Raw genomic sequence first — 22,960 nt, forward strand, 5'->3', positions numbered from 1 at the left:
GTGTCAGACTACCGCTCGTTCCTCACTGGACGAGGAGCTCCGAGCGCCGCCTTCCTTTCCTTTAGAAGCGGAGAAGGATCAGGGAGCCTAGAGAGAGGTGACGCGAAGAGAAAGGGCCTCCCTTTCCTATTGGCTGCGACCGTCTGGGGAGGTCACGCCCACTGCCGGCCAGCGGCCGTCAGATAAAGCCGTCCCCCCGCGTCGCTGCGCCTCAGGGTTCTAAGGAGGAAAGACGTGTTATGCTAATGAGATCTGAGGGGAACAGGCCCGCCAATGGGAGGTGGCGAACGGGAATCTCTCTCGCCGAAGTGTGGAGAGCGCCGATTCTATTGGCTGGAAGCGCTCGTGATCTCACAACCGTTGGCATAACAGCGCCATAAACGTTTCCGGTCAGGAGAAGAGACGGGTGAGAGAGTTGATGCCGAAGTTCAATGAGTGGGGTTTTTTTGTTTTTTTTTGGAGGTGGGGGGAAAGTTGAGCGGCCACGTCGTGCCCGCAGTGAGCACTTTATGACGCGGACAGTTACTGAAATGATGCTGGGAGGGAGGGAAATAACGTGAACTGGCTTTTGCAAAGCTGACACGGGGTTACTAATTTCTTCATTTTCATCTTCATTTTCTTCATTTATGCCTCGCTTACTTTTATAAAGTGGCTTTAAAAAAAACCCCAATCTCTCCCACAGTTAAGCCCCAGTCCCGGTGATCTATGATTTTGTCAGCAGCTCGAGGGTGATTTAGCATTAGCTCTTTTGATTGGTTTTTTTTTTCCCCCTCCACTACTTATATAATTCTGGGAGTTTGGGTTGTCTTCCCTAACTATGTATTCACCAAAATTTAGCCTGTTCGGCTCCTTTTGAGATCCCACAGCGCTGGCTAAGTACTGCCATATCCTTACATCCTTGAGATGACTTCCAGTCGATTGCCTTCTTTGCCCCACTTTATCTCACAGTCTTGTACAGGTAGTCCTTGATTTACAACCTTTCATTTAGTGACGGTTCAAAGTTACAGTGGCACTGAAGAAAGTGACTTAACAACTGTTTTTCACACAAGGGTTATAGCCTTCCCCATCCTCCTGTGAGCAGAACTGGATGCTTGGCAACTGGCATGTATTTATGACAGTTGAAGTGTCCTGGGGTCATGGGATTGCCTTGTGCACCTTCTGATGACCAAAGGCAATGGGGAAGCCAGATTTACTTTAAAAATTGTGAAAAATTGTTACTAACTTAACAACTGCAGGGATTCACTTAACAACTATGGCAAGAAACATCTTAAAATGGGACAAAATTCACTTAACTTACTTATATTCAAATACATTTCAATCACTTAACTCTCTCGTTTGCAACAGAAATTTTGGCCTCAATTGTCATAAGTCAAAGACTACCTGTACAGCAGTGGGGTCTAAATCCTCCCCCTCCCTCAATGTTTTAAAAGGTAAAGGTTCCCCTCGCACATACATGCTAGTTGTTGCCGACTCTAGGGGGCGGTGCTCATTGTATGACTGCATGAGAAGCTTAAACTAGCCTAAACTAAACTAAACTAGCCATATGAGCTAATTTCAAACTAAAATATAATTGGCAAATTGTGGTCCAGGACTAGTATGTTGTAGGGCTATAGGTTATTCAATGAGGATACTGAAGTTGGGAAGACTGAGGCAAATATCTAAGATAATAAAGCGCCCTGTGTTGAGAAGTTTATTTTCAACAAGGAAAGATAGAAATACAGTTTGTATTAGAAGTAATGTGTTTTATTACACCAGTTTTAAGAACATAAAAGCTTTGTTGGATCACACCCAGGGCTTGTCTAGTTCAATGTTTATCAGATGTCATCCAAGATGTCACAAGTATCAATTGTAAAAGCATTAATCCTCTTCCCCTTTTTCTTCTTGCAGTTAGTAATTAAAGTTTGTTGTTGTTCAGGAGGTAGTGAACAGCTTTCAAAACTAGTACCCATTGATATACGCTCATCTACAAGTTTGCCCAACGCAGTTTTAAATCTAAATGAATGCCTGTGTCTATTGCTCCTATGTTCATAATTAAATTATGTGTTGGTAAAAAAATATCCTATTGTCAGTCTTACATCTCCCAAATTCAAAGAAAAATGTATTTTAGTAGAAACAGTAAAGTGTATGAATTGGATATTAAAATTAGCTTCTATTAAAATATCTTCCATGGAAATCTGATGTGGATTTTATTAGATGAAATCTATTTATTACATCTTGCTTAAACTATTGCTTGCCATGAAATGTCACTTACTGAAGATCATTATCTTGGGTGACTTTTTTCCTTTCTTTCTGTAGTTAATGTTACGTGAAATGAAGCCACTTCCTGTGGATTCTAGAATATTGTCTCTGACTGCTCAGATTACTGAAAGTCCTGATCAGGATATTCCTGTGTTGCTGCTGAAGTTAAAAGGTAAATATAGATCTTAGGTGTAGCACCATAAGGTAAAACTAAAGCCTGCTCTTGTGCCAAACCTGCTATGCTATGATTGAACAAGAAGTTCAATATTCTGTTACTGTAGGGGATCTTTCCATTGGGGTTATTGGAAAGGACATTTGTACATACAGAATGGAGATTCTAGTATTACAGAGAAGAAAGACTTGATCATTATGGGAATTACAAGGTTCTTGTGAATCTTAATAAAATTGCTGTAAGGAGTGAATGTACTATTGGACATGTTCAAGTTCTTACTTGTAAAATATTTTTAAATAAGTTAGACTGATATAAAGATATATGGATACATAAACCTCTTAATTTTCTTCTCCCTCGCCCCATTGTTCTAAATTATTCTGATTTTAATATGTGTTTTTAATTTACATGATCAATCTTGATGTTTTGTGTAATAGTTATGCATGAAATGAGATGTTGGAAGGCAAATAAGGAAAAGGGAAATAATGCTTGAGGCACTAAGATTGGAACCAAGGGGAAAAATCATTCATATATTTCTAAATTGATAGAATGGGCTCATTTTATGCTTCATATGACATCTTGACCCATTAATTAATCATGGGATGAGAATTAGAATGTGTTTCTGTATCTTTTTTTATTATTATTATTATTATTTATTTGATTTTTATACCGCCCTTCTCCCGAAGGACTCAGGGCGGTGTACAGGCAAAAATAAAACAGATAATACAATATACAATTTAAAAAGCAGATTAAAAAACTTATTTTAAAATTAGCCTGATAGGTTAAAATATACAAGACTAAAAAAACCCTAAAAAAACTAAATCTTTAAATCTAACAAAGAATTGTATGATACGAATTATGTAAAAAGAGAGCCAATTATGAAGGGCACATAATACAAATTATATGGAGAGCCAGGAGATAGTGAAAAGTTAGGAATTTGGTTGCATGCTTTCTGACTAACAATTTTTATAAAAAGTCATGCTTGATCAAATCCATGCATCTGATAAAGGCAAGCTACAGCTCATGAAAGCTAACATCTTTTGATAGATGTTTTACTCAGAAAAAGTATACCAGACTTATAATAAGAACTAGTATTGATCTGTTAGCAAGTCAGATGCATGTTGGCTCAATACAATGAGCCATAATAAACTGGTCAGCCATATTTTAGCTGTGGCTGTGCTATGCAAACTCACCATAAATGGTGAATTTATAGTTCAGAGTATCGCACAAGTCTAGAAAATCAGGTTTGGTAAATTATGGTTATTTTAATCATGGTAAGCATATTATGCAAATACTCTGAACAAAATGAGACAGAGAATAAACCACAGTATCATTTCAGTTGGAGAAACTATCAGTTGCTAGAGGGCTGCTTTCCAGTAAAGGAAGTTACAGCAAAAGTTGCTTCATTTCAGCTGTGCAGAATAAGGAAGTCTTACTTTCTGATTACCAGAATTCCAACTCAAAATTAGTCTGTATGATGGGCACTGTGCACATACTGTATGTTCAAAGCATTTTCTCATTGAGTAAACAATATTTATTTATTTACATTTCTACTGCCTCTTGATTCATTTTATACCACCAGTTTTTTGTCTGCCTTCATTTTCTCTTTCTCTTTAAAATAACTTTTCATAATATATTTTCTCTCTAAAATAAAAAATAACCTTTTTAATGTGAATTGCATAGCTTGTTTTTTATATTTTATCTAATAACTTGTTGCCTGTACTTTAGTAACTGACTAGACAATCCATGACCTGTTGGATCATTGTTTCAGAGATATTTCCTTACCAGATTTCTTAATATATTCAACAATTGCAAAGTTTCTGATATTTTTTAAAATTCAGAGATGTATCTGCCTTGAAAATAATCCTTTGAACCTATATAGCACAGTAAAACAGCAGCTGACCACTGGAAATGTTTTATGACATTTTGTGTGATGTCGTAACCTGCTTTATGATATTGTTCGTGTCATAAAATATTTTATAACATTTGCCAAATTTCAATTCTATGTGCGTTATGAGTCTCAGATTTTGGGTGCATTCTATTAGTTATCCCATGTGGTTTTTCCCTATAGTGCATCTTTTCACCCAGTTAAATGTTACAGAAATCAGAGCTTTAGTAGTATACAGATAGATGTTCCAAAATATTGTGTTTTTGCTATGCTGCCTTCTGACCTATCTTGCAGCCCTCTGTATTTGTTATTTATAGAGGGATCCAAACCTAAGCAGTTCAATTTCTTTTCTTAGAAATTTTAACGAGTGCATCCCCAGGAAGTAATGAATCAAAGAAAATTAAACAAGACTTATACTATTATGATCTAGTCCAGTACTGTCTACTAGTCCTTAAGCAAGATTATACAAAAGTGCCTGGAGGATGGACTACTGCTGCCCAGATAGCAGATATATTAAGGTAAAAATACTGCACAGTTACACAGCTGTATTCCTGCTCTAATAACTCTGTATTAGCCCGTGGCTATACTATTTGCAACTTACAGAGGGGATTTTTTTCTTTTCCTTCTCAGTCAGTGTTGTGTAGGTCTTGAGGTGAAAACAGAACGTCAGGAGTTTTACAGTAAACTGCTTCCTTCTGCAATAGACAGCCTCCTTTTTTTGGGAAGGCGTTTGCAAGCACAATTTGTTCGGGCAATCAAGGTATTTGAGCCATTTTGTAATATCTTGACATACTAATACAGGCAGTCCTCGACTTTCAACAGTTTATTTAGTGACAGTTCAAAGTTACAACGGCACTAAAAAAAATGACTTATGACAGTTTTTCACACGACTGTTGAAGCATTCCCATGGTCATGTGATCAAAATTCAGATGCTTGGCAACTGGTTCATATTCATGACTGTTGCAGTGTCCTGGAGTTATATGATCAGTTTTGCAAACTTCTGACAAAGTCAGTGGGAAAATCAGATTCACAACAATTGTATTACAGTGATGCACTTAACTGTAGCAATAAAGATCATAAAATGGGACAAAATTCACTTAATAAATATCTCCCTTAGCAACAGAAATTTTGGACTCAATGGTGGTCAGAAGTCGAGGACTACCTGCATAGAAAAATGTTGATATGGGCAGGGGAGGGTTCCCACCTCTTCTAATACCTGGCCTAAGTAACGCTTACCAAGACATAATTTCTATGCTAGACTGTTACCAAAGCAGTACATTGTCCTTTTTTGATAATGCATGATAATACTATGCTTGACATTATGGACAAGGAAATTGTTGAACTTAAGTTACTATGAAAATACATCCACATATATCGTCATTAATCGTTTATTTAGAATAATAGAGCAAAGAACGTGGAATTGTGGCAAATATTAGACCTGCCTCTGGCTGTAGACTGATGCAACAGTAATCATTGACTTATTATTATTATTATTAATCAAACTTATATACCGCACCATCTCCCGTAGGACTCAGGGCGGTTCACAGGCATATTAAAACAATATAATAAATAAACATTAAAACCCAGTTAAAACTAAATATTATCATGGCCTGATCACTAAAACAGTAAAAACCAATAAAAACCCCATTAAAATTTGCTAAAACATTTTATCTTAGGCTAGTCCAGCGCGCTGAAATAATAGAGTCTTCAGTTCACGTCTGAAGGTCCGGAGGTCGGGTAGTTGTCGTAATCCTGGAGGAAGCTCGTTCCACAGGGCTGGTGCCGCCACAGAGAAGGCCCTCCCCCTGGGGGCCGCCAACCTACATTGTTTGGTCGACGGCACCCTGAGGAGGCCCACTCTGTGGGAGCGCACAGGTCGTTGGGAGGCAATCGGCAGAAGGCGGTCTCGAAGGTATCCCGGTCCTAAGCCATGGAGCGCTTTAAAGGTGGTAACCAAGACCTTGAATTGCACCCGAAAGACTACCGGTAGCCAGTGTAGGCCGCGCAGGATAGGTGTTATATGGGAGCAACGCGGTGCTCCCTCTATCACCCGCGCGGCCGCATTCTGGACTAACTGGAGCCTCCGGGTGCTCTTCAAGGGGAGCCCCATGTAGAGAGCATTGCAATAGTCCAGGCGGGAAGTGACGAGGGCGTGAGTGACTGTGCGTAAGGCGTCCCGGTCAAGGAAGGGGCACAACTGGCGAATCAGGTGGACCTGATAAAATGCTCCCCTGGCGACGGCTGTCAGATGATTCTCTAAGGACAGCCGATCGTCCAGGAGGACGCCTAAGTTGCGCACTCCCTCCCTGGGGGTCATTACTTCCTCCCCCACAGTCAGCGATGGTGTAAGCTGACTGTACCGGGACGCCGGTACCCACAGCCACTCTGTCTTGGAAGGGTTGAGTCGGAGCCTGTTCCTCCCCATCCAGACCCTCACGGCCTCAAGACACCGGCCCATCACCTCAACGGCTTCATTGGGGTGGTTCGGGGTGGAAATGTACAGCTGCGTATCATCAGCGTACAGATGATAATCCACCCCGAAACCACGGATAACCTCGCCCAGCGGCTTCATGTAGATGTTGAACAGGAGAGGCGAGAGAACAGACTCCTGAGGCACCCCACAAGTGAGGCGCCTCGGGGCCGATCTCTGCCCCCCTGCCAACACCGTCTGCGAACGGTCAGAGAGATAGAAGGAGAACCACTGATAAACGGTGCCTCCCACCCCCAATCCCTCCAACCATCGCAGCAGGATACCATGGTCGATGGTATCAAAAGCCGCCGAGAGATCTAAAAGAACCAGGACAGAGGAACAACCCCTGTCCCGGGCTCTCCAGAGGTCATCCACCAACACGACCAAAGCCGTCTCGGTGCTGTAACCGGGCCCGAAACCGGACTGGAACGGGTCCAGATAGACAGATTCCTCCAGGTGCTGAGGAAGCTGATATGCCACCACACTCTCAACAACCTTCGCTAAGAAACGAAGGTTGGAGACTGGACGATAGTTCGCTAAAACAGCCGGGTCCAGGGAGGGCTTCTTAAGGAGGGGCCTCACCACCGCCTCTTTCAAAGCGGCGGGGAAAACACCCTCCAACAAAGAAGCGTTGGTAACTTCCTGGAGCCAGCCTCGTGTAACCTCCCGAGTGGCCAGCACCATCCAGGAGGGACACGGATCCAATAAACATGTGGTGGAGTTCAACCTACCCAACAACCTGTCCATGTCCTCAGGAGTCACAGGATCAAACTCAGCCCAGATAACATTCTCAAGACTCGTCTCCGCCATCCCACCTGAATCTATCCAATCAGTGTCCAAGCCGTCCCGAATCTGAGCGATTTTATCAGACAGATACTGAACAAAATCCTCAGCACATCCCTGTAAGGGGTCCTCCCGAGACTCCTGCCTGAGCAGGGAGCGGGTCACCCTAAACAGGGTGGCTGGGTGATTATCTGCCGATGCGATGAGTGCGGAGAAATAGTTATGTTTCGCCGCCCTGATCGCCACTAGGTAGGTCTGAATATATGACCTCACTAGTGTTCGGTCTGGTTCGGAGCGGCTGGACCTCCAGGCGCTCTCTAGGCTTCTTTTCCGGCGCTTCATCTCTCTCAGCTCCTCGTTATACCAAGGAGCTGGTCGAGTTCGTCGCCGGGTCAGAAGCCGCAAAGGCACGACGCGGTCTAAGGTGCCAGCGGCCGCCTCATCCCAGGCGGCCGCCAGCTCCTCAGCCGAGCCGTGGGCTAACTCCCTCGGGAATGGCCCAAGCTCCGTCAGAAACCTCTCAGGGTCCATCAGGCGCCTGGGACGGAACCATTGAACCGGTTCAGTCTCCCTGCGGTGAGGTGCAGCGGTCCGAAAGTCTAGCTGAAGGAGTAGATGATCAGACCATGACAAGGGTTGAGATATTAATTCCCCTAACTCCAGATCATTTAGCCACTGTCCCGAGACGAAAATCAAGTCCAGTGTGTTACCCCCGACATAGGTGGGGACCGCAACTACCTGGGTCAGGTCCAAGGCCGTCATGGAAGCCATGAACTCCCGAGCTGCCATTGACGAATCGCCCGCCGACGGCAAGTTGAAATCCCCCATGACCATAAGCCTGGGGGTCTCAACCGCCGTCCCGGCTATCATCTCCAGCAGCTCGGGCAGGGCTGCTGTCACGTAGCAAGGAGCCAGGTACGTGATCAGCAAGCCCACCTGCACCCCCCGGCCCCACCTCACGAAGAGGGTTTCACAACCGTCTATCTGCGGGACAGCGACCTCCCTCGGAGCCAGACTCTCGTTAATAACAACCGCTACTCCCCCACCCCTACCCTGGGCCCTCGGCTGATGAAACGCACGGAAACCCGGCGGGCACATCTCAGTGAGGGGAAACCCCCCCCTCCGTGCCCAGCCAGTTCTCCGTAATGCCCATTAGGTCCGCTCCCCCCTCTTGAATAAGATCGAATATGAGGGGGGCCTTATTCATGACGGACCTGGCATTATATAACATCAACCGAAGGTCCAGGTTCCGGGGGATATAACCACTCGGGACCTGAGTGAAGCCTAGGGGCCCGGAGTGCGGTATCGCTTTCAAACAGCGAGAACGCACTTCCCGAACCTGATACGAGCCCCTGCTTCCGCCATACCTGCCCCTCCCTTGAACCGTGCAGATGGAAGTGCCCATACATGGTCGAGCCTTAACCTCCTCTAAGACCTCCAATTTACAAACCTCCAGATCGTGAACCGTAGAAGGGACTAGCCTAATCCCCTGTGGGCATGCCCCCCCATGACAATGCAGATATACTGCTGTTGTCTCTTTATGTATTATTTTTCCTTTTGCAATGTATTTGTACTTACATTTTCAAGCAATGAGAGTAATTGATACATAATACGGTAAATTCTAACAATTGTATTTATCCATTTATTTGCATGTTTCTGATAAAACGAACAGAATCTAATAAAACAGCATTTGCTTTGCAGTATTTTTAATACCTGAAAAATGGAGATTTCACAACATCCTCACACTACCTCAAATTTATGGCTATACAGATGTGTAGTTTCTAATTCCAAAACACAGTAAAAGTATTCCAGTTGATTTAGCATTAGCATTTCTTCCTCCCTTAACACTTAACCAAATGTGTTATTTTAATATCCTATATCAGCTTTCAACCTAATTTGAACTACATCTCTCATCAGTATTATTCCTCATAGGAATCATGAAAGTTGAGTGTCCAAAGCATATTGAAGGTCACAACTTCAGTAAAAGTACACAACATTCCATGTTTTTAAGATCATTGTGATATGCAGTACACCTTTGTGTATTAGTTATTGCTAAGAGACATGCTGGTTCCTGCAAAGAAATAGGTTATACTTACTTGGAGCAGTTTCAGAATAAGAAGGAAAGAAATTATTTTCTTATTGTGCCTGTACCGTCACTTTAGTAGCCCCCAGTCCTGCTTCCCTCCTCCCTTTCTCAGTTTTAGAAGTATATTATCTTTTCAGCAAATATAGCTTGACGGTATAATCAACTTTTAATTTATGTGTTTCAAGAATTTTAATTAGTTTTTCTGGTTTTTTCTGTTTTCTTTAAGGATGAAAAAAGGAATGAATTTCTACATTGTTTCAGGACAGTGACTAATGCCATCGGTTGGTTGTGTAGAGGTCACATCCATCTAGTAGAAAATGGTAAGGGAAGAAAAGCCTGGCAATTCACTGGGTATGAATGTTATTATGGTTTCTGATTCACCTGTGATCTGCATTGGGTTGCTGTTAGCTTCCACTCTCCTCCCCTGAAATAAAATTAAGCATAGATTGAACTTCTGTTTGAAATGGATTTCCTGTTTTTGCACTAGTGCTTCAAAATAAACACTTCCAGCAATTGCTGACAACTGATGATGCTGAAACTACAACCGAGACTCTGTCACTCATGCAGAATGTTTTAAGGACCAATAGGTAATTATATACTAAAGCAGGGGTGAAATGCTCCCGGTTCAGACTGGATCAGGCGATCCGGTAGCGATGGGGGCGGGTAGTTCGGAGAACCGGTAGCAAAAATCCCTGCCCCCTCCCCCCACTCATGACCACCCAATCGCCTAGTCCCCACTTGCCTACTTGTTGCTTCTTTCGGGCTTGCTAAGCCTTGCTTCAGCTGCTGCAATCAGTTGCATTAGCTAGCAACTGAATCTGCCTGCCTGCAATCCATCTCATTGGTGAGCAACTCAATCTGCCTGCCTTCAATTGGGTAAGTAACTGTGGGGGAGAGCTTTAAAAAAATAGTTAATTGGGATTTTTTAAAGGAGTTTTATTTTATTTTTTTTAGATAGCAATTTAAAGTTAAGGAAGTTTTAAGTTTAGCTGCTTTTATCTAAAAATATAAATTAAATAAAATAATTAAAATATTTGTGCAGCTTTCTGAGATTTGGTGTGTTTCCGTAGTGTTTCACTCTATCTACACAAAATCTCACAAAGCTGTATGTGGTATTTTGTGCATGTGTGTGAGTTGTGTTGTGTTGTGTGTGTATAAAGTGTGAAAGTTGGTTTTTGAGCTTTTTGTGGCTGTGTGAGGTTCCTGCTTGTTGCAGGGGCCATTTTGGGTGAGGTGCAGCTGCTTTTACTTTGTGTGTGAGTCAGTTGTGTTGTGTGTATGTGTAAAGTGTGAAAGCTGGTTTTGGTACCTCATTGTTTTGTGTACTTTGTTTATTATTTTTACTATGTATTGTTATTGGCCATACACACCAATTAAGCCACGCCCACAGAAAAAGTAGGGAAAATTTTTAGATTTCACCCCTGTACTAAAGTGTATCTTTTAACATTAAAAACAATTAGATTGAAATTCATCCTAAAATATGAATATTTAGGTTAATTAGCTTTTCATCTTCATAATTCCACATTCTTCATTCTAAAACTAGAGATATAAGATTGCAGCTATAGTTTAAAGCTAGCGTCCACCACCATCACCCTTTTTTTTTAAAACTAGTGGACATGTTTGGCATGTTGGACACAGATGGAGGCTTTCACAAAATGAATGCTGAGAGAGTTACTTCCCTATAAATGAAATGATTATTGCAGGGATGTAGCCGGATATAGAGCACCAGTTGGAAAAAAAAAATAGTGCCTGCCAATGCTGTCCTTGAGAGACTCCTATTATTTTTTTCTCAGTAGCTCTTGGGAGCCAGTGTAGAACATTGCCAACTGAAGCATCAGGCATCTTCAGCTACCTATTATTTCTGTGTTCACAGGATGCTCATGGGACTCATTTGCAACATGCCACCTTCTCGTTTATTACATTTTTTAAATTGTAAAAGGCAGCCTGACATGCATCAAATAAATGGATATTGGAGTCCCCTGACTTTTGAGCTCGTGGAGCCTCATTCAAAGGATTTAGTGTATTTTTATATTACAATATGGTTGGGCTTCGTCTAATCCTGCCCCATTTCTCATCCACTATATTTATTCCAATATGATTTCCTCTTTCTGGTTTATTCAGTAAAGCATTAGTTCAAATAACTGAAGAAGCCCTACACTTCCTTCTGGATGAACTTATTTACAAGATTTCCTCTACCACCAACCCTGCCAGAGGAAATGCAACTGTTAAACTGTTACTTTTGATCACAGAATCTGATGCCCAACTTGTTATCACAGTGAATGCTCGCTACAAAGGTTTGTCAAACTAAATGGATTTTGAAAAATATTCTAGAATAATACATTTTGGCATTGAACATTCCTTGAATTAACTGTAATCCAAACAGTTTGTTACATGTTTTGCTTCTCCAATTTTAGCACTCATGTTATTGATTGTAAAATGTATTAATTGGGCACTGTTTTGAAACAGTGAATATTATGAGTGAAGTCTTGTAAAGGAAACTAGCATTATCTATAGTAAAACAGGTATAATTGAAGGACATAATATGTATATATGTCTTATATTGCCAAAACCATATACTAGGAAAAGCAGTGGAATTATTTATTTATTCAGTCAGTCAGTCATTTATTATGAAGGTATATTCTGTCTTTTACCTTTATTCAATGCAGGAAGTTTTATTACTACGTCCTGTACAATGAATCCATTAATTATTTAAGCTTTTCTTTGGCTCTTTCACTACTTCTTGCCACTGGTGTACATGTAGTATGGAACATTCTAACTGTTACCTTAGTATCTGTGCCATTAGTAATTTATAATTGACATCTGTAGGGTGAATAAACAAATACGTTTTCTTATCAAGTAGCGTATTTATCTTAGCACATCTCATTTATTAAGGGCTACATACTCTTCTAAGCAAGCAATGGACTGGCAAAGGATTTGACAAGAATCTCAATCAATTGCTGGATTTGCTGGATGCAGAAAACTCCAGTTCTTATGATCCACAGGTACGACACATGTATACTGTGTGTTTTGTAGAAAGAATTCTGTGTATGGTGGAAGTAGCTCATGTTAGATCTTACCAGTGTATTCATATGTGTTTCATAACTTCTAATCTGGTCACATAATTGGAATGTGGCTATGTGAAGGAGAACTATTATAGAAGCATTCTAAAATAGTACGCTTAATTCTTCATAGGGAGTTTGCCATATTTCCAACCCTGGATCAGATCTCCTTCTAATTAGATTATAAACCAGCCTTGGTTTGAATGTAGACTAGAAAATTGTCAACTCAAATAAAGCTCATAGAGAATGTACATTCTTAACATCTACAACCGTTTAAGTACCACACGCAGTAGTTGAAAAATAAATAAGTTAATTTGTTGATTTCAGAGAATGCATCAAGCAGCATGCTTAATCCAAGCATCTTGGAGAGGATATCAGACGCGAAAAAGGCTAAGGCAGCTTCCGAAAGCTATAACTATCTTGCAAAGGAAATTTAGGTAAAACTATGGGGTTTTTTAAGTGAAAAGAATATTGTATTGTTAAAATGGCTTGGAAAGTAAAGCTGCAATATAAGGATTTTCCAGACCACCCATCTGGCCAGGGACATCAGCATAGGTATGTATTTGCTGAATAAAATATCCATGTGTATGTTTTTTTTTAATCTGGAAATATCCGGAGGCTTTGGAGGAATAAGTTTATACCGGTATGTAAAGTCACAGTAGGCATAATTTCTCTGTGTTGCTCTTCTAAGAAGAAACTTGCTTCTGTAGAATTAGATTAGAGTGAAGGAATTAGATTAGAATTTCTTCACTCCCTTCTGTATTCATGCATTGTCTGAGACTTACACATTTTTTCCTATTTCTTATTTATTTATTACATTTATATGGTGCCCATTTTATCTAGAGGCAACTTTTGTTAATACTACTGTGATTAATTCCTTTCTTTGCATTCAGTATTTGCAGATATTCTGATAAAGATATGGTGCTGAATTGGAATTATTTTATGGCTTTATATCCCAATTATTTTTATTTGTTACTTTTTTTTATTGTGGTTGGACTATGCTATAACCATACCCTGATTTATTTATAAAAATACAAAAAGTTCTTAATTGGTACTTGTTTGAGGAATCCACTAGAGGGCAGATTTCATTCATGGATTTTCAACCTTGCAGATTATTTTCAAAATGAAAAATCCATGCTTCATTGCTAGACTACACTATATAAGGTATACATTATATTGCCTGATCCCACCATGCATGCATAAATATTTTGTGTACATGTATGTGCATTTTAGTCACTCTTGACTCCAGGGGACTGCCTAAACTAATCCCTGCAGTTTTCTTGGTAATATTTTCAAGAGTGATTTGCTCTTGCAATTTTCCTGGGCCAAGATAGAGAGGGACTGGCTCAAAATCAATGATCTGGCCCTAGGTAGAATTAGAACTCACGGTGTCCTAGTTTCTTGCCTGGTACTTTAGCCACTATTCCAAAATGACACTCTCATATACATAAGTGTGTGTGTGTGTGTGTGTGTGTGTGTGTGTGTGTAATAAAAGAATGCTCTATGTGATTCTTCTCAAAAGTGCTTAATTGCCATTGCTGAAAACAGCTGAAATAGATCTTGCTTTTAGATTCAACTAAGTAAACTAAGGTTTACTATCACATACTAGCATACCTCATTAAGTTCTGTAAAATAATATGGGACCAGAGGAAGACACGGCCCATGTCTTCAAAATGGAAGGGCAAGGAGGGCAGGAGTCTAGGCAATCACTGATGAGTTTATTTTTGATATTCAGAATTTAGAATAAACTGGGGCCTGAAAAAAAACCCATAAGAATTACCTAGAGATTGCAATCAAGAACTTTGATTAATTAAACAAAGTTAATCAAGAACCGTTCCTTTCAAAATAGCCCAGACCTCCCCAAATAAAAAAGATTCCCAAAAATATGGCTTTGTCCACTCTGGGAACTTGTTTTGGCTATCTTGTGAAGCAAATCTATTTCCTTTTTTCCTCCATCAGGCAATTAAGAGTGAATGTCAGTAATACACTAAGAAATAAATAATATTGCAACAGACTGGTTTTGAAGGGGCTGAATTGTCCTTAACCACTTAAAGGAGTTTAATCAGAGCTGAATGGCCACTTCTCAGGAACACTATAGTAATAGGAAGGAAGCTGGACTTCATGACGTTTGAAGTCCCTTAACTCTTTCTATCTACAAATGGCTAGCCAACTTTGGTTTGTGGAAGAACAAATGGCAGAAATTCTCATGAATTGGCCCTAAATGGTGCTAAAACTGGAAACAGTTTAAATGTTGAAAACAGCATTTTCAGTGGGTTTTTTTTAATTGTTTATAGAGCTAAAAGAGAACAGGAGTTGCAAAGTTTAAGAAGACAGAGAGAAGAAGAGCACCTCCGTCAACAACTGCAGCTTCAGAAACAAAGAGCCATGAGGCTGTTTCATGAACGGCAGCTGACACTATTGGAAATTGTCCATGCAGGTATAGTTATTACAGAACTATTTGAAAAACTATTATGGGATAGGTATCTCCTTTTCTTTAATTTGGGGTGTTCTTTTTGTCTTTGCTTTATTACCCAAGGTGACATTATTGATGCTCTAAAGGACTTTTATAATTTATGATGGATCTATTATCCAAGGAATAGGGCAAAATTTGTTGTAATTTGTATCTAGTAAAAAGTTGACTAACAAAGGCATAATTCAGGATAGCTACATTAAAATGTATATGAATCATACAGTACATGTTGTATTTGGTATAAGATCCTATCTATATAATGCACAAATAGAGGGTGGGGCTAACACAACAATGTATTATCAGATATTTAGGTATTATAAATGAAATTACTTTAAATCTGTAATAATCATGTTATAATATTTCCCTTCCTGTAATATTAAAACTTAGACTTCAGTTGTGGGTGGAGTATAAATTTGGGGGCTACATCAATTCTGTAATGTCATATTGTGCATATCCATGAGATAGCAGATAAACTTGCTTTGCTTAGATACTTACGGTCTACAAAATGATCGTGCAAGTAACTATAGTGGCTTTCTGTTTTTTAAAAAATGTTTTACTCTAACCCTGTATGGTTTCTCTTCTGCATCTTTCATCTAGCTGGAATGAAATTCAAATCTCGCTGCTTGTGTGAATTCTGATTTTCTAATAATGAATATACGCTCTTTATCTCCCAGGTCAAATAGATAAGCATATGCATGAAATGAAAGAGAAAGCAGCCCTAACCATCCAAAGATACTGGAGAGCATTTAAAGCAAGGAGAAATTTTCATCAGCAAAAAAGAAATCTCAAGGAATATAAAGCAGCTGTCCTCATTCAGAGAGCGGTCAGTGTACAAACCAACTGTTGGCATGATACAAAACATTTTGCATCAGTATATTAAAATTAAAATTCAAGTCCTCCAATGCATCTTCTAACTTAAATTTGTAAATTAAAATGTTCATGGAACACTGCTATCTAAAAAACCTAAGCATTAAAAGCAATGTTTTAGAAAGTCTGGTCTGCAAGACTTAAATTGGAATAGTATTTCAATGGCAGATTTAAAACTATTCTTGTTTTTATAATCTTGCTACCAGTTAGTCAAATTATTCCTTACTTCAATGATGGTCTACACTACCGTAAGCTGCTTGAACCAGGCTGTCAGTGTTGTTCTAGCATTATCTGCCTGAAAAAAGGTTCAAGAGAAAGAAAAAAACTGTGATTTTGTCACAACTTTTAGCAGCAAAAAATGCTGCTGCAGAAACTAATTAGAGAAAAAAATACTGAGGTACATTGATTCTTGATATTGTTTACCAAGGATATTTTTTTTAATGGACTTATGGACTTCCTACATAGTGTGTTGGCCAAAGAAAACCCTAAATTTAGAATTTCTTCTTCAACCCAGTAATAAGTAGCAATTCTAAATCTAATCTCTGTAATTTCTTCATGGTTCAAATAAGTCCCTACTTGATGTCTTTTTTAAAACATGTGAAGGCTCAACTTTAGCTGCATCTGCAGCTGTAATGTTTTCCCACCAGTTCAATTTCAGACCTTATTAAAGTGAGTTGTAAAGAATGAATGTCATTCATGGAGGATTAGGGCTCATGCCCAGCATTACAGGATCCATCTCCTTTCCCATGCGTGAAGAGGATATGGAGAAAACTGCTAGGTCCAGGATATGGCAGTTGCTTTAGGAAAATACACTAAAAATGTTCTGACATACGTAGCTGTTTAAATGTGATCCATTAGGATTGGTCTTGCATTGAAAATAGTGTTGATGTAACATTTCTTTTTCTAAAATGTCCATGCTCACTAAAAAGGTATTCCATGAACCTGACCTATGTAAATATTAAGAGTCTGTAGAGCAGTGGTCCGCGAGAACATTTTGGTGGTCCGCAGAAAAATTATTTGCATTTTTTATATTTCACTAAGTACTATTTATCTTTTTTAAAAATTCATATTAGTGGTCCTAGGGATTTAAAATTATGAATTTAATTCATAATTCATAATTTTGTGGTCCCTGAGGTCCAAAAGATTGGTGACCCCTGCTGTAGAGAGTTGATATTAATTAATATTTTATTAATATTTTGTTTCAATAAGGTGCTTAAATTCTTGGAGAAGAAAAGAAGAAAGGCACATTCTCTCTGGAAACAGCCTGAATCTCTTTCGGATGAACAGAGGATATTGTTGCAGCAAAAGGTGGAAAGTTATATCAAACTGCACCCAGTAAGTCATCATTACATCCCTATCCCCTGGATGGTCTCAAAAGTGCTTTTTTGTTTAAAAGGCAACTGGGCTGTTTTTTCCTTGAGGAAGAAGAAGAAAATGTTTTGCTTCTCATCCAAGAAGCTTTGAGCCTTTGAAGCATCCCACAGTCATATGACTACATTTTACAATGGTTTTGCTGAAAATTGGCATTTACTTCTGGTTTCCGCACCCATAGTAGACCATTGATTCACTTAAGGGCCACAGATTCACTTGATGACCACTGTGATTTGCTTAATGACTTTTACAAAAAAACTTGGTAAAATCAGGTTGGTCATGTGATTGACCCATTTTACAACTATGAAGAGTTACTACCATGATAGGCAGGTTTCATTACAGTCATAACTTGAGGACTACCTGTAGTAGCTTTACAGCATTGTCTTCAAATCTTGAAAAGTTATAATCCATGTACATATTTTCTTTAATTCTATTCCCTTTACCTAATAAAGCATGCCAATAATCTGTAAATTTTTATAGCTATATAAGTTGAAACTATGCCATGGATAACCTGCTTTGCTTTTATTTGATATGGGAAATATAAAATATTGAATAGGGTTGTTTGGGTCTTTTCTTTAATCTAATAAAAGGAAGTTGCTTCTTCCTGAATCTTAATTAAGAAACTAAATTAATTCAGTGATGGATCAATGGCTTGAGAGAGAAAACATAGAAAGAAGCACAGTGATTAGATTTACCAGTTCCCAACGAATGTAAATGTTATGCTGCAGACCCTTACAAAGGTTTGAAGCTGATAACCGTTAATGGTGACAGAGACTGTAATTTTTCTCCAGGCTTCTGCAATGTCAGAAGAAATGAGTAGAGAACTTCATCATCAAGCCCAGGAAAAACTAGCCCACTATATGCTGAGAAAAAGAAAAGATCAGAAAGCAAAACAACATCGAGAGGCTTTGCTAGCCCAAGTTCACACAGATGTGGATCAATTGTTAAGTATGTGTCTATCTTATTTTGGTCTTGCATTGATTGTCTTCCTAGGTTAGCTCTGATGTGAATGCTGATTAATATCATACCTGAATTATCCAAGTAGATACTACTACTTCACCCAGCTTGAATTTTTTTCAGAGATCATCATTTCTGTGTAAATTAGGAATTCACATAGTCTCTTGATGTTTAAGTATTATGGTTCTAAAATTCTATTTTTCACATTGACCATTATCCAAACCCTACCCATGCATTTGGAGGTACTGAAAGAATTACTATGAATATTTTGGCAAATATAACATATGCTTTCAGTTTGTAGTTTGAGGTGTTCTAATGTTTTCACACACACACACATAGTATGATCTTAGCACTCTTATTCCTGAAAAGACTAGAGGACCCATATATACATCACATATCTTTCATTTATTTAGCAGAGTGGTAGTTCCATTCTGGCAAACACAGAATGTCCCTGTGATTATCTGGCTGATAGACAGAACAGCAGCAGGGGCAGTGCATCACCTTGGGATATGCTGCACTTGATGGCCCTGAAAGCCAGCTGGACTTCGGGCCAGTCACTGTTGTTGTAGAAAATAGGAGGAGGAAGGTGTGTTGGATATGTTTACCTCCTTGAGTTATTTGTAAAACAATAAAAGCGGGATATAAATAATAAAATACACAAATGTATGTATGTGCATACATATATATATATGGAGGAGAGAGAGAGAGAGAGAGAGGGAGAGAGAGAGAGAGAGAGGGAGGGAACTGGAAAAGGAAAGATTATCAAGAAGCTGCTTCCAATCTTCTTGACATCAACATTTATAGATATATTTTACCCCCTCTCTCTCCCAGGTTATATCACAATTTTGTTCCTTTCCTAAGCTATGCTTTCTAAGTTCAAACCAATAAATTACAAGTTGTTTTCTTTTTTTAGCAAGAAGTCCACAAGGGCTTTCCAGTCATTAATAAATGTAGTTATTGATATTTCTCTAATCAAACAAATTAATTTTGCCATTTCTGCTAATTCAGTATGTCTAATACTTTCCACAATATTCTTCAGAAACAACACGAGATGCTTTTTGTGTTAGAAAATTCAAGTGATACTTTCCCAATGAGAATAATTAATGGTCAGTTTTGGCCTGTTATTATATTACCTGTCAACACATGCTCTCTATTATTAGTCCCATCCTTGACTATTGCTTCCATGTAGAAGTTTTAGCCTGTTGTTTAGTTCTTCAGGAGTGAATAGACTTGCCTTTTAAAATGTCAGTTATAGTTTTGCTTCTATCATTTTTAGTCTTCCCTAAGTTTGATCTCTACTTCCAAACCATATATTTATAACATGGCATATTTTCATCTAAGATAAGACATAATAAATAATTGGGGCAGGTGGAGAGCTTAGGTACTTTTTTATTATTTTCTACCACAAAATAAATAGTAAAATGTACTATACTTTTAAAGGATTTGCTGCTAAAATTCAATTGGGCTCTAAAATCTGAAAAATTAGTTTCAGGTTAAATATAGTTTGTTCTAATCTTTTAAAGCAATCCAATTTGTGATCATAAATTAATCTTATGATAGCAAATTACATATGTTAGAGATAAACTCTTATACATTCAACCTTATTTATATACAACCTTACTTCAAACTGCCAAGAAAAACCATTATGATTTTTATTTATTTTGATCTGGACAACCACTAATTTCTCATCCCTATATGCTTCCCTCTGTTATCTTTGGTTTCTTTCCTTTCACAAGTGATATGTACTATGCACTTTACTTGTTAGAACTTGCTTCTATGTACTTTAGCTGCATTGCTCCTATATGTATTTCCTATTACATCGTTGTAGGATGCTACTTTGAAAACAAGATGATAAAAACTGCAAATGTAGAGAAGGTTAACCAAGTCTTTTAAAGAATGACATGTGTTTTTGTCATAGATGCTCCAAGTCTCTCAGAATGTACCATGAAGGATGTGAATATCTTTATGAGCAGATCAGTTCCTGTGGTAGCTAAAGCCAAACAATCCCATAATACAATATTAAAATATATGCAGTGGCCCTGGTGGAAGAAACTTGAAGAAGACTTCTTTAAAGAAGAGGTTGATTCAGTGGATCTTACAACTGCTGAACTGGAGACTTTGTTCATTGGTGGAAGCAGAGCATGATTATTATAGAACATATTCTAACGAAGTATTTGTGCACTTTTTCTCCCATGATTTTCCCCCAAAATTTATTAACTATTATCTCCTGAATTCATAATAAAATTCTGCATTCCAGAGATTGAACTCTGTGTAGAAAGTTTGAATCTGACTGTTCAGGTAATTTCAGATGATTTATCGAAGTGTATTGTATACAGTTTTATACACTAAGAATTGTATTATTTTGACTTTTTAAAATGACATTTAAAACTGGATGCTGTAGATTTAGAACTATGTGTACACAGAATAAACAGAGGGAGATCTCAAATTATCATAGATGTATGCATATGTGTTTGGGAATAGCTTTTCTTGTGAATAAACACCCTGTGTTCATAATACAGACTCTTTCTGCCTATTTAAATGTTAAGACAGCATCTGAATTTGAATATAAGCCTTTTGGCTGTGTGCGCTTTACCACATGTGCTTGGTGATTTCTCAACTCCTGTCATAGACACAGAAAAGCTCTATTCTTTTAAAAGACAAAAACAGAATTCCAGACTTGTGAAGCAAGAGGTTTCCGTATCTAAGCTGGGAAAATAGAGTGTACTGAATCTCCCCAGCAGGATTCAGATTATTTTAAATCCTTTGTTACAGAAATCAATACCTTAATTGCTCTAGTTAGACATTGCATTGTTTTAACTTCTTCTGCCTGATTTAAAAGCCTTGTTCTCTACCCTCCTTTATTTCTGCACACTTAGGAATTCATTTCAGACTGAATTCAAGATTCATTTAACAAATGAACAGATGACAAATTTTCAAAACCATCTCTTTCCTAATATCTCTAATTATAGTCAACTGGGACCATATTGTGTTTGCTCAGAGTATTTAATGTGTTTTTGTAGATCAAATTTCTATATCTTTTGAGTTATTAAAATAAACATCTTTTTTTAACTTCGTTGTGATTTATCTCCCAAAAGGAGAGGGAAAGATTGGAGCCAATAGTCACACTCACTTGTATTACAAGATGTATTATAGAAATTATTTAACATTTTTCCATGTTGTTTCTTATTTACCAGAAAAGGCAGTGCAGGTTGTAGAGTCTCTTGTCATTCTCATAAGACTGAGTTTAGGGGGAGGACATCAAAAGAGACACTGCCTGGAAAATAGGTGGTGACACAGAAACTTCTAAATTTGACAGGATATTTAGGTTAGTGTTAAGAGGTGTAAAAATTATTGCTTGCTACTGAAAAATGGGGATACACTTTCTTCTGCAGCTATTAGAAGATATTTTGCAGTTTGTTAGATTCCTTGACTTGTGCCAAAGGCTACAGAAGTCATCTCAAGAACTTGATGAAATCCATCTATCTGCCTGAGCTCAGGACATGAGAAGTACAAGCTGAGATGGAATTTAAGAGAATAGAATAGAAGAAAGAGGAGAATTAAAATAATGGAGCTATAAGAAAAATTAAAAGTTAAACTGGAGAAGAATTAAGCATGCCAATTAGGCAGAAACAAACTGAAGTGTAGAGTATTCTCTGCAACCAGTCCAACACTCCCAGAAGTGTCAGTAGAAAAGTTTTGAGAATACAGGGAAAGTAGGGATGTAGGCCACTTCTAGAGTATTTTGAAGATTCATGCCTAAAAAGTCGGAGAAAACAGTGTACACATTTTTTTGCGACTAAGTTTTGTTTTTGTTTTTTGCATTTATGACTGTCCTATGAAGTGGTTTGGCTGCTGTAAAAAAGTTGCACTCTTCAAGACTGGTGAAATCCTAGATAGGACTGGCATCAGAAAGTATAAAACAAAGTTCTGGACATTGTAATGGAATTGCCCATTTGCCTACAAAGTTATAAGAGTATAAAACACCCTATGCAAGTATATGGGAGCCAATATAGTCAAGGTCATTAAGTCATTAAGATTTAAACAGCTCATCACCTATCTATCTGACCAGATTTATGATGAAGTCATTCTAATGGGACTTAAGATAAGGGATGATTCAGAAGCTGGCAAATCTCTTGGTGATGTGAAAACAGGACAATGCAACCATCCTAAGATATTTGTAAGGTTGGAGGAAATCTAACCAGTCAGGATTAACACAGAGGCTACACCACACCTGCCACTAGAATATCGTACCAAAGCACTATTTCAGTTCAAATAGTCTCTGGTCTAAAACTGTAATAATAAATTGTTGTTGAACTGCCAAAGCACTATGTGATCCACTGCCACCAGTAGAGGGCAAAAACATCCAAAACCTTCCAATTTGTAAAAGTGGGACATATCAACAGGGACCACGAAAGCCCAAGTAAACTAAGCTGAACTTGAAAGCTATGAACCAAACAAAAAACCCCTTTCCAATCAAGTCTTCTCTAAATTCAGTTATAGATGCTACTCCACTCATGAGGGGAGTTCATGTGATAGAGGATTAGTATCCAATAGTGGCCTAAAGAGAGTGGAGCCATGATCTCTACTATACTGCATACTCAT

At 38.6% G+C, this 22,960-nt stretch overlaps 1 protein-coding gene across 1 annotated transcript; it reads left to right on the forward strand.

Annotated features, from left to right (window-relative positions):
• The first annotated feature begins 253 nt into the window (after positions 1-253).
• On the forward strand, positions 254-20,872 carry IQCB1 (IQ motif containing B1). The gene is made up of 14 exons (XM_058195401.1): positions 254-406; positions 2,296-2,410; positions 4,651-4,813; positions 4,926-5,055; positions 9,861-9,954; positions 10,122-10,221; positions 11,756-11,928; positions 12,527-12,636; positions 13,021-13,130; positions 14,988-15,130; positions 15,838-15,986; positions 17,240-17,365; positions 18,193-18,349; positions 20,277-20,872. Exons 2-14 carry the CDS (start codon positions 2,299-2,301, stop codon positions 20,501-20,503), a joined length of 1,794 nt encoding a protein of 597 aa, XP_058051384.1. The 5' UTR covers positions 254-406; positions 2,296-2,298; the 3' UTR covers positions 20,504-20,872.
• The last annotated feature ends 2,088 nt before the right edge of the window (positions 20,873-22,960 follow it).

The sequence above is a fragment of the Ahaetulla prasina genome, chromosome 1, assembly GCF_028640845.1.
Source record: "Ahaetulla prasina isolate Xishuangbanna chromosome 1, ASM2864084v1, whole genome shotgun sequence".
In the NCBI taxonomy this organism is placed as follows: Eukaryota; Metazoa; Chordata; class Lepidosauria; order Squamata; family Colubridae; genus Ahaetulla; species Ahaetulla prasina.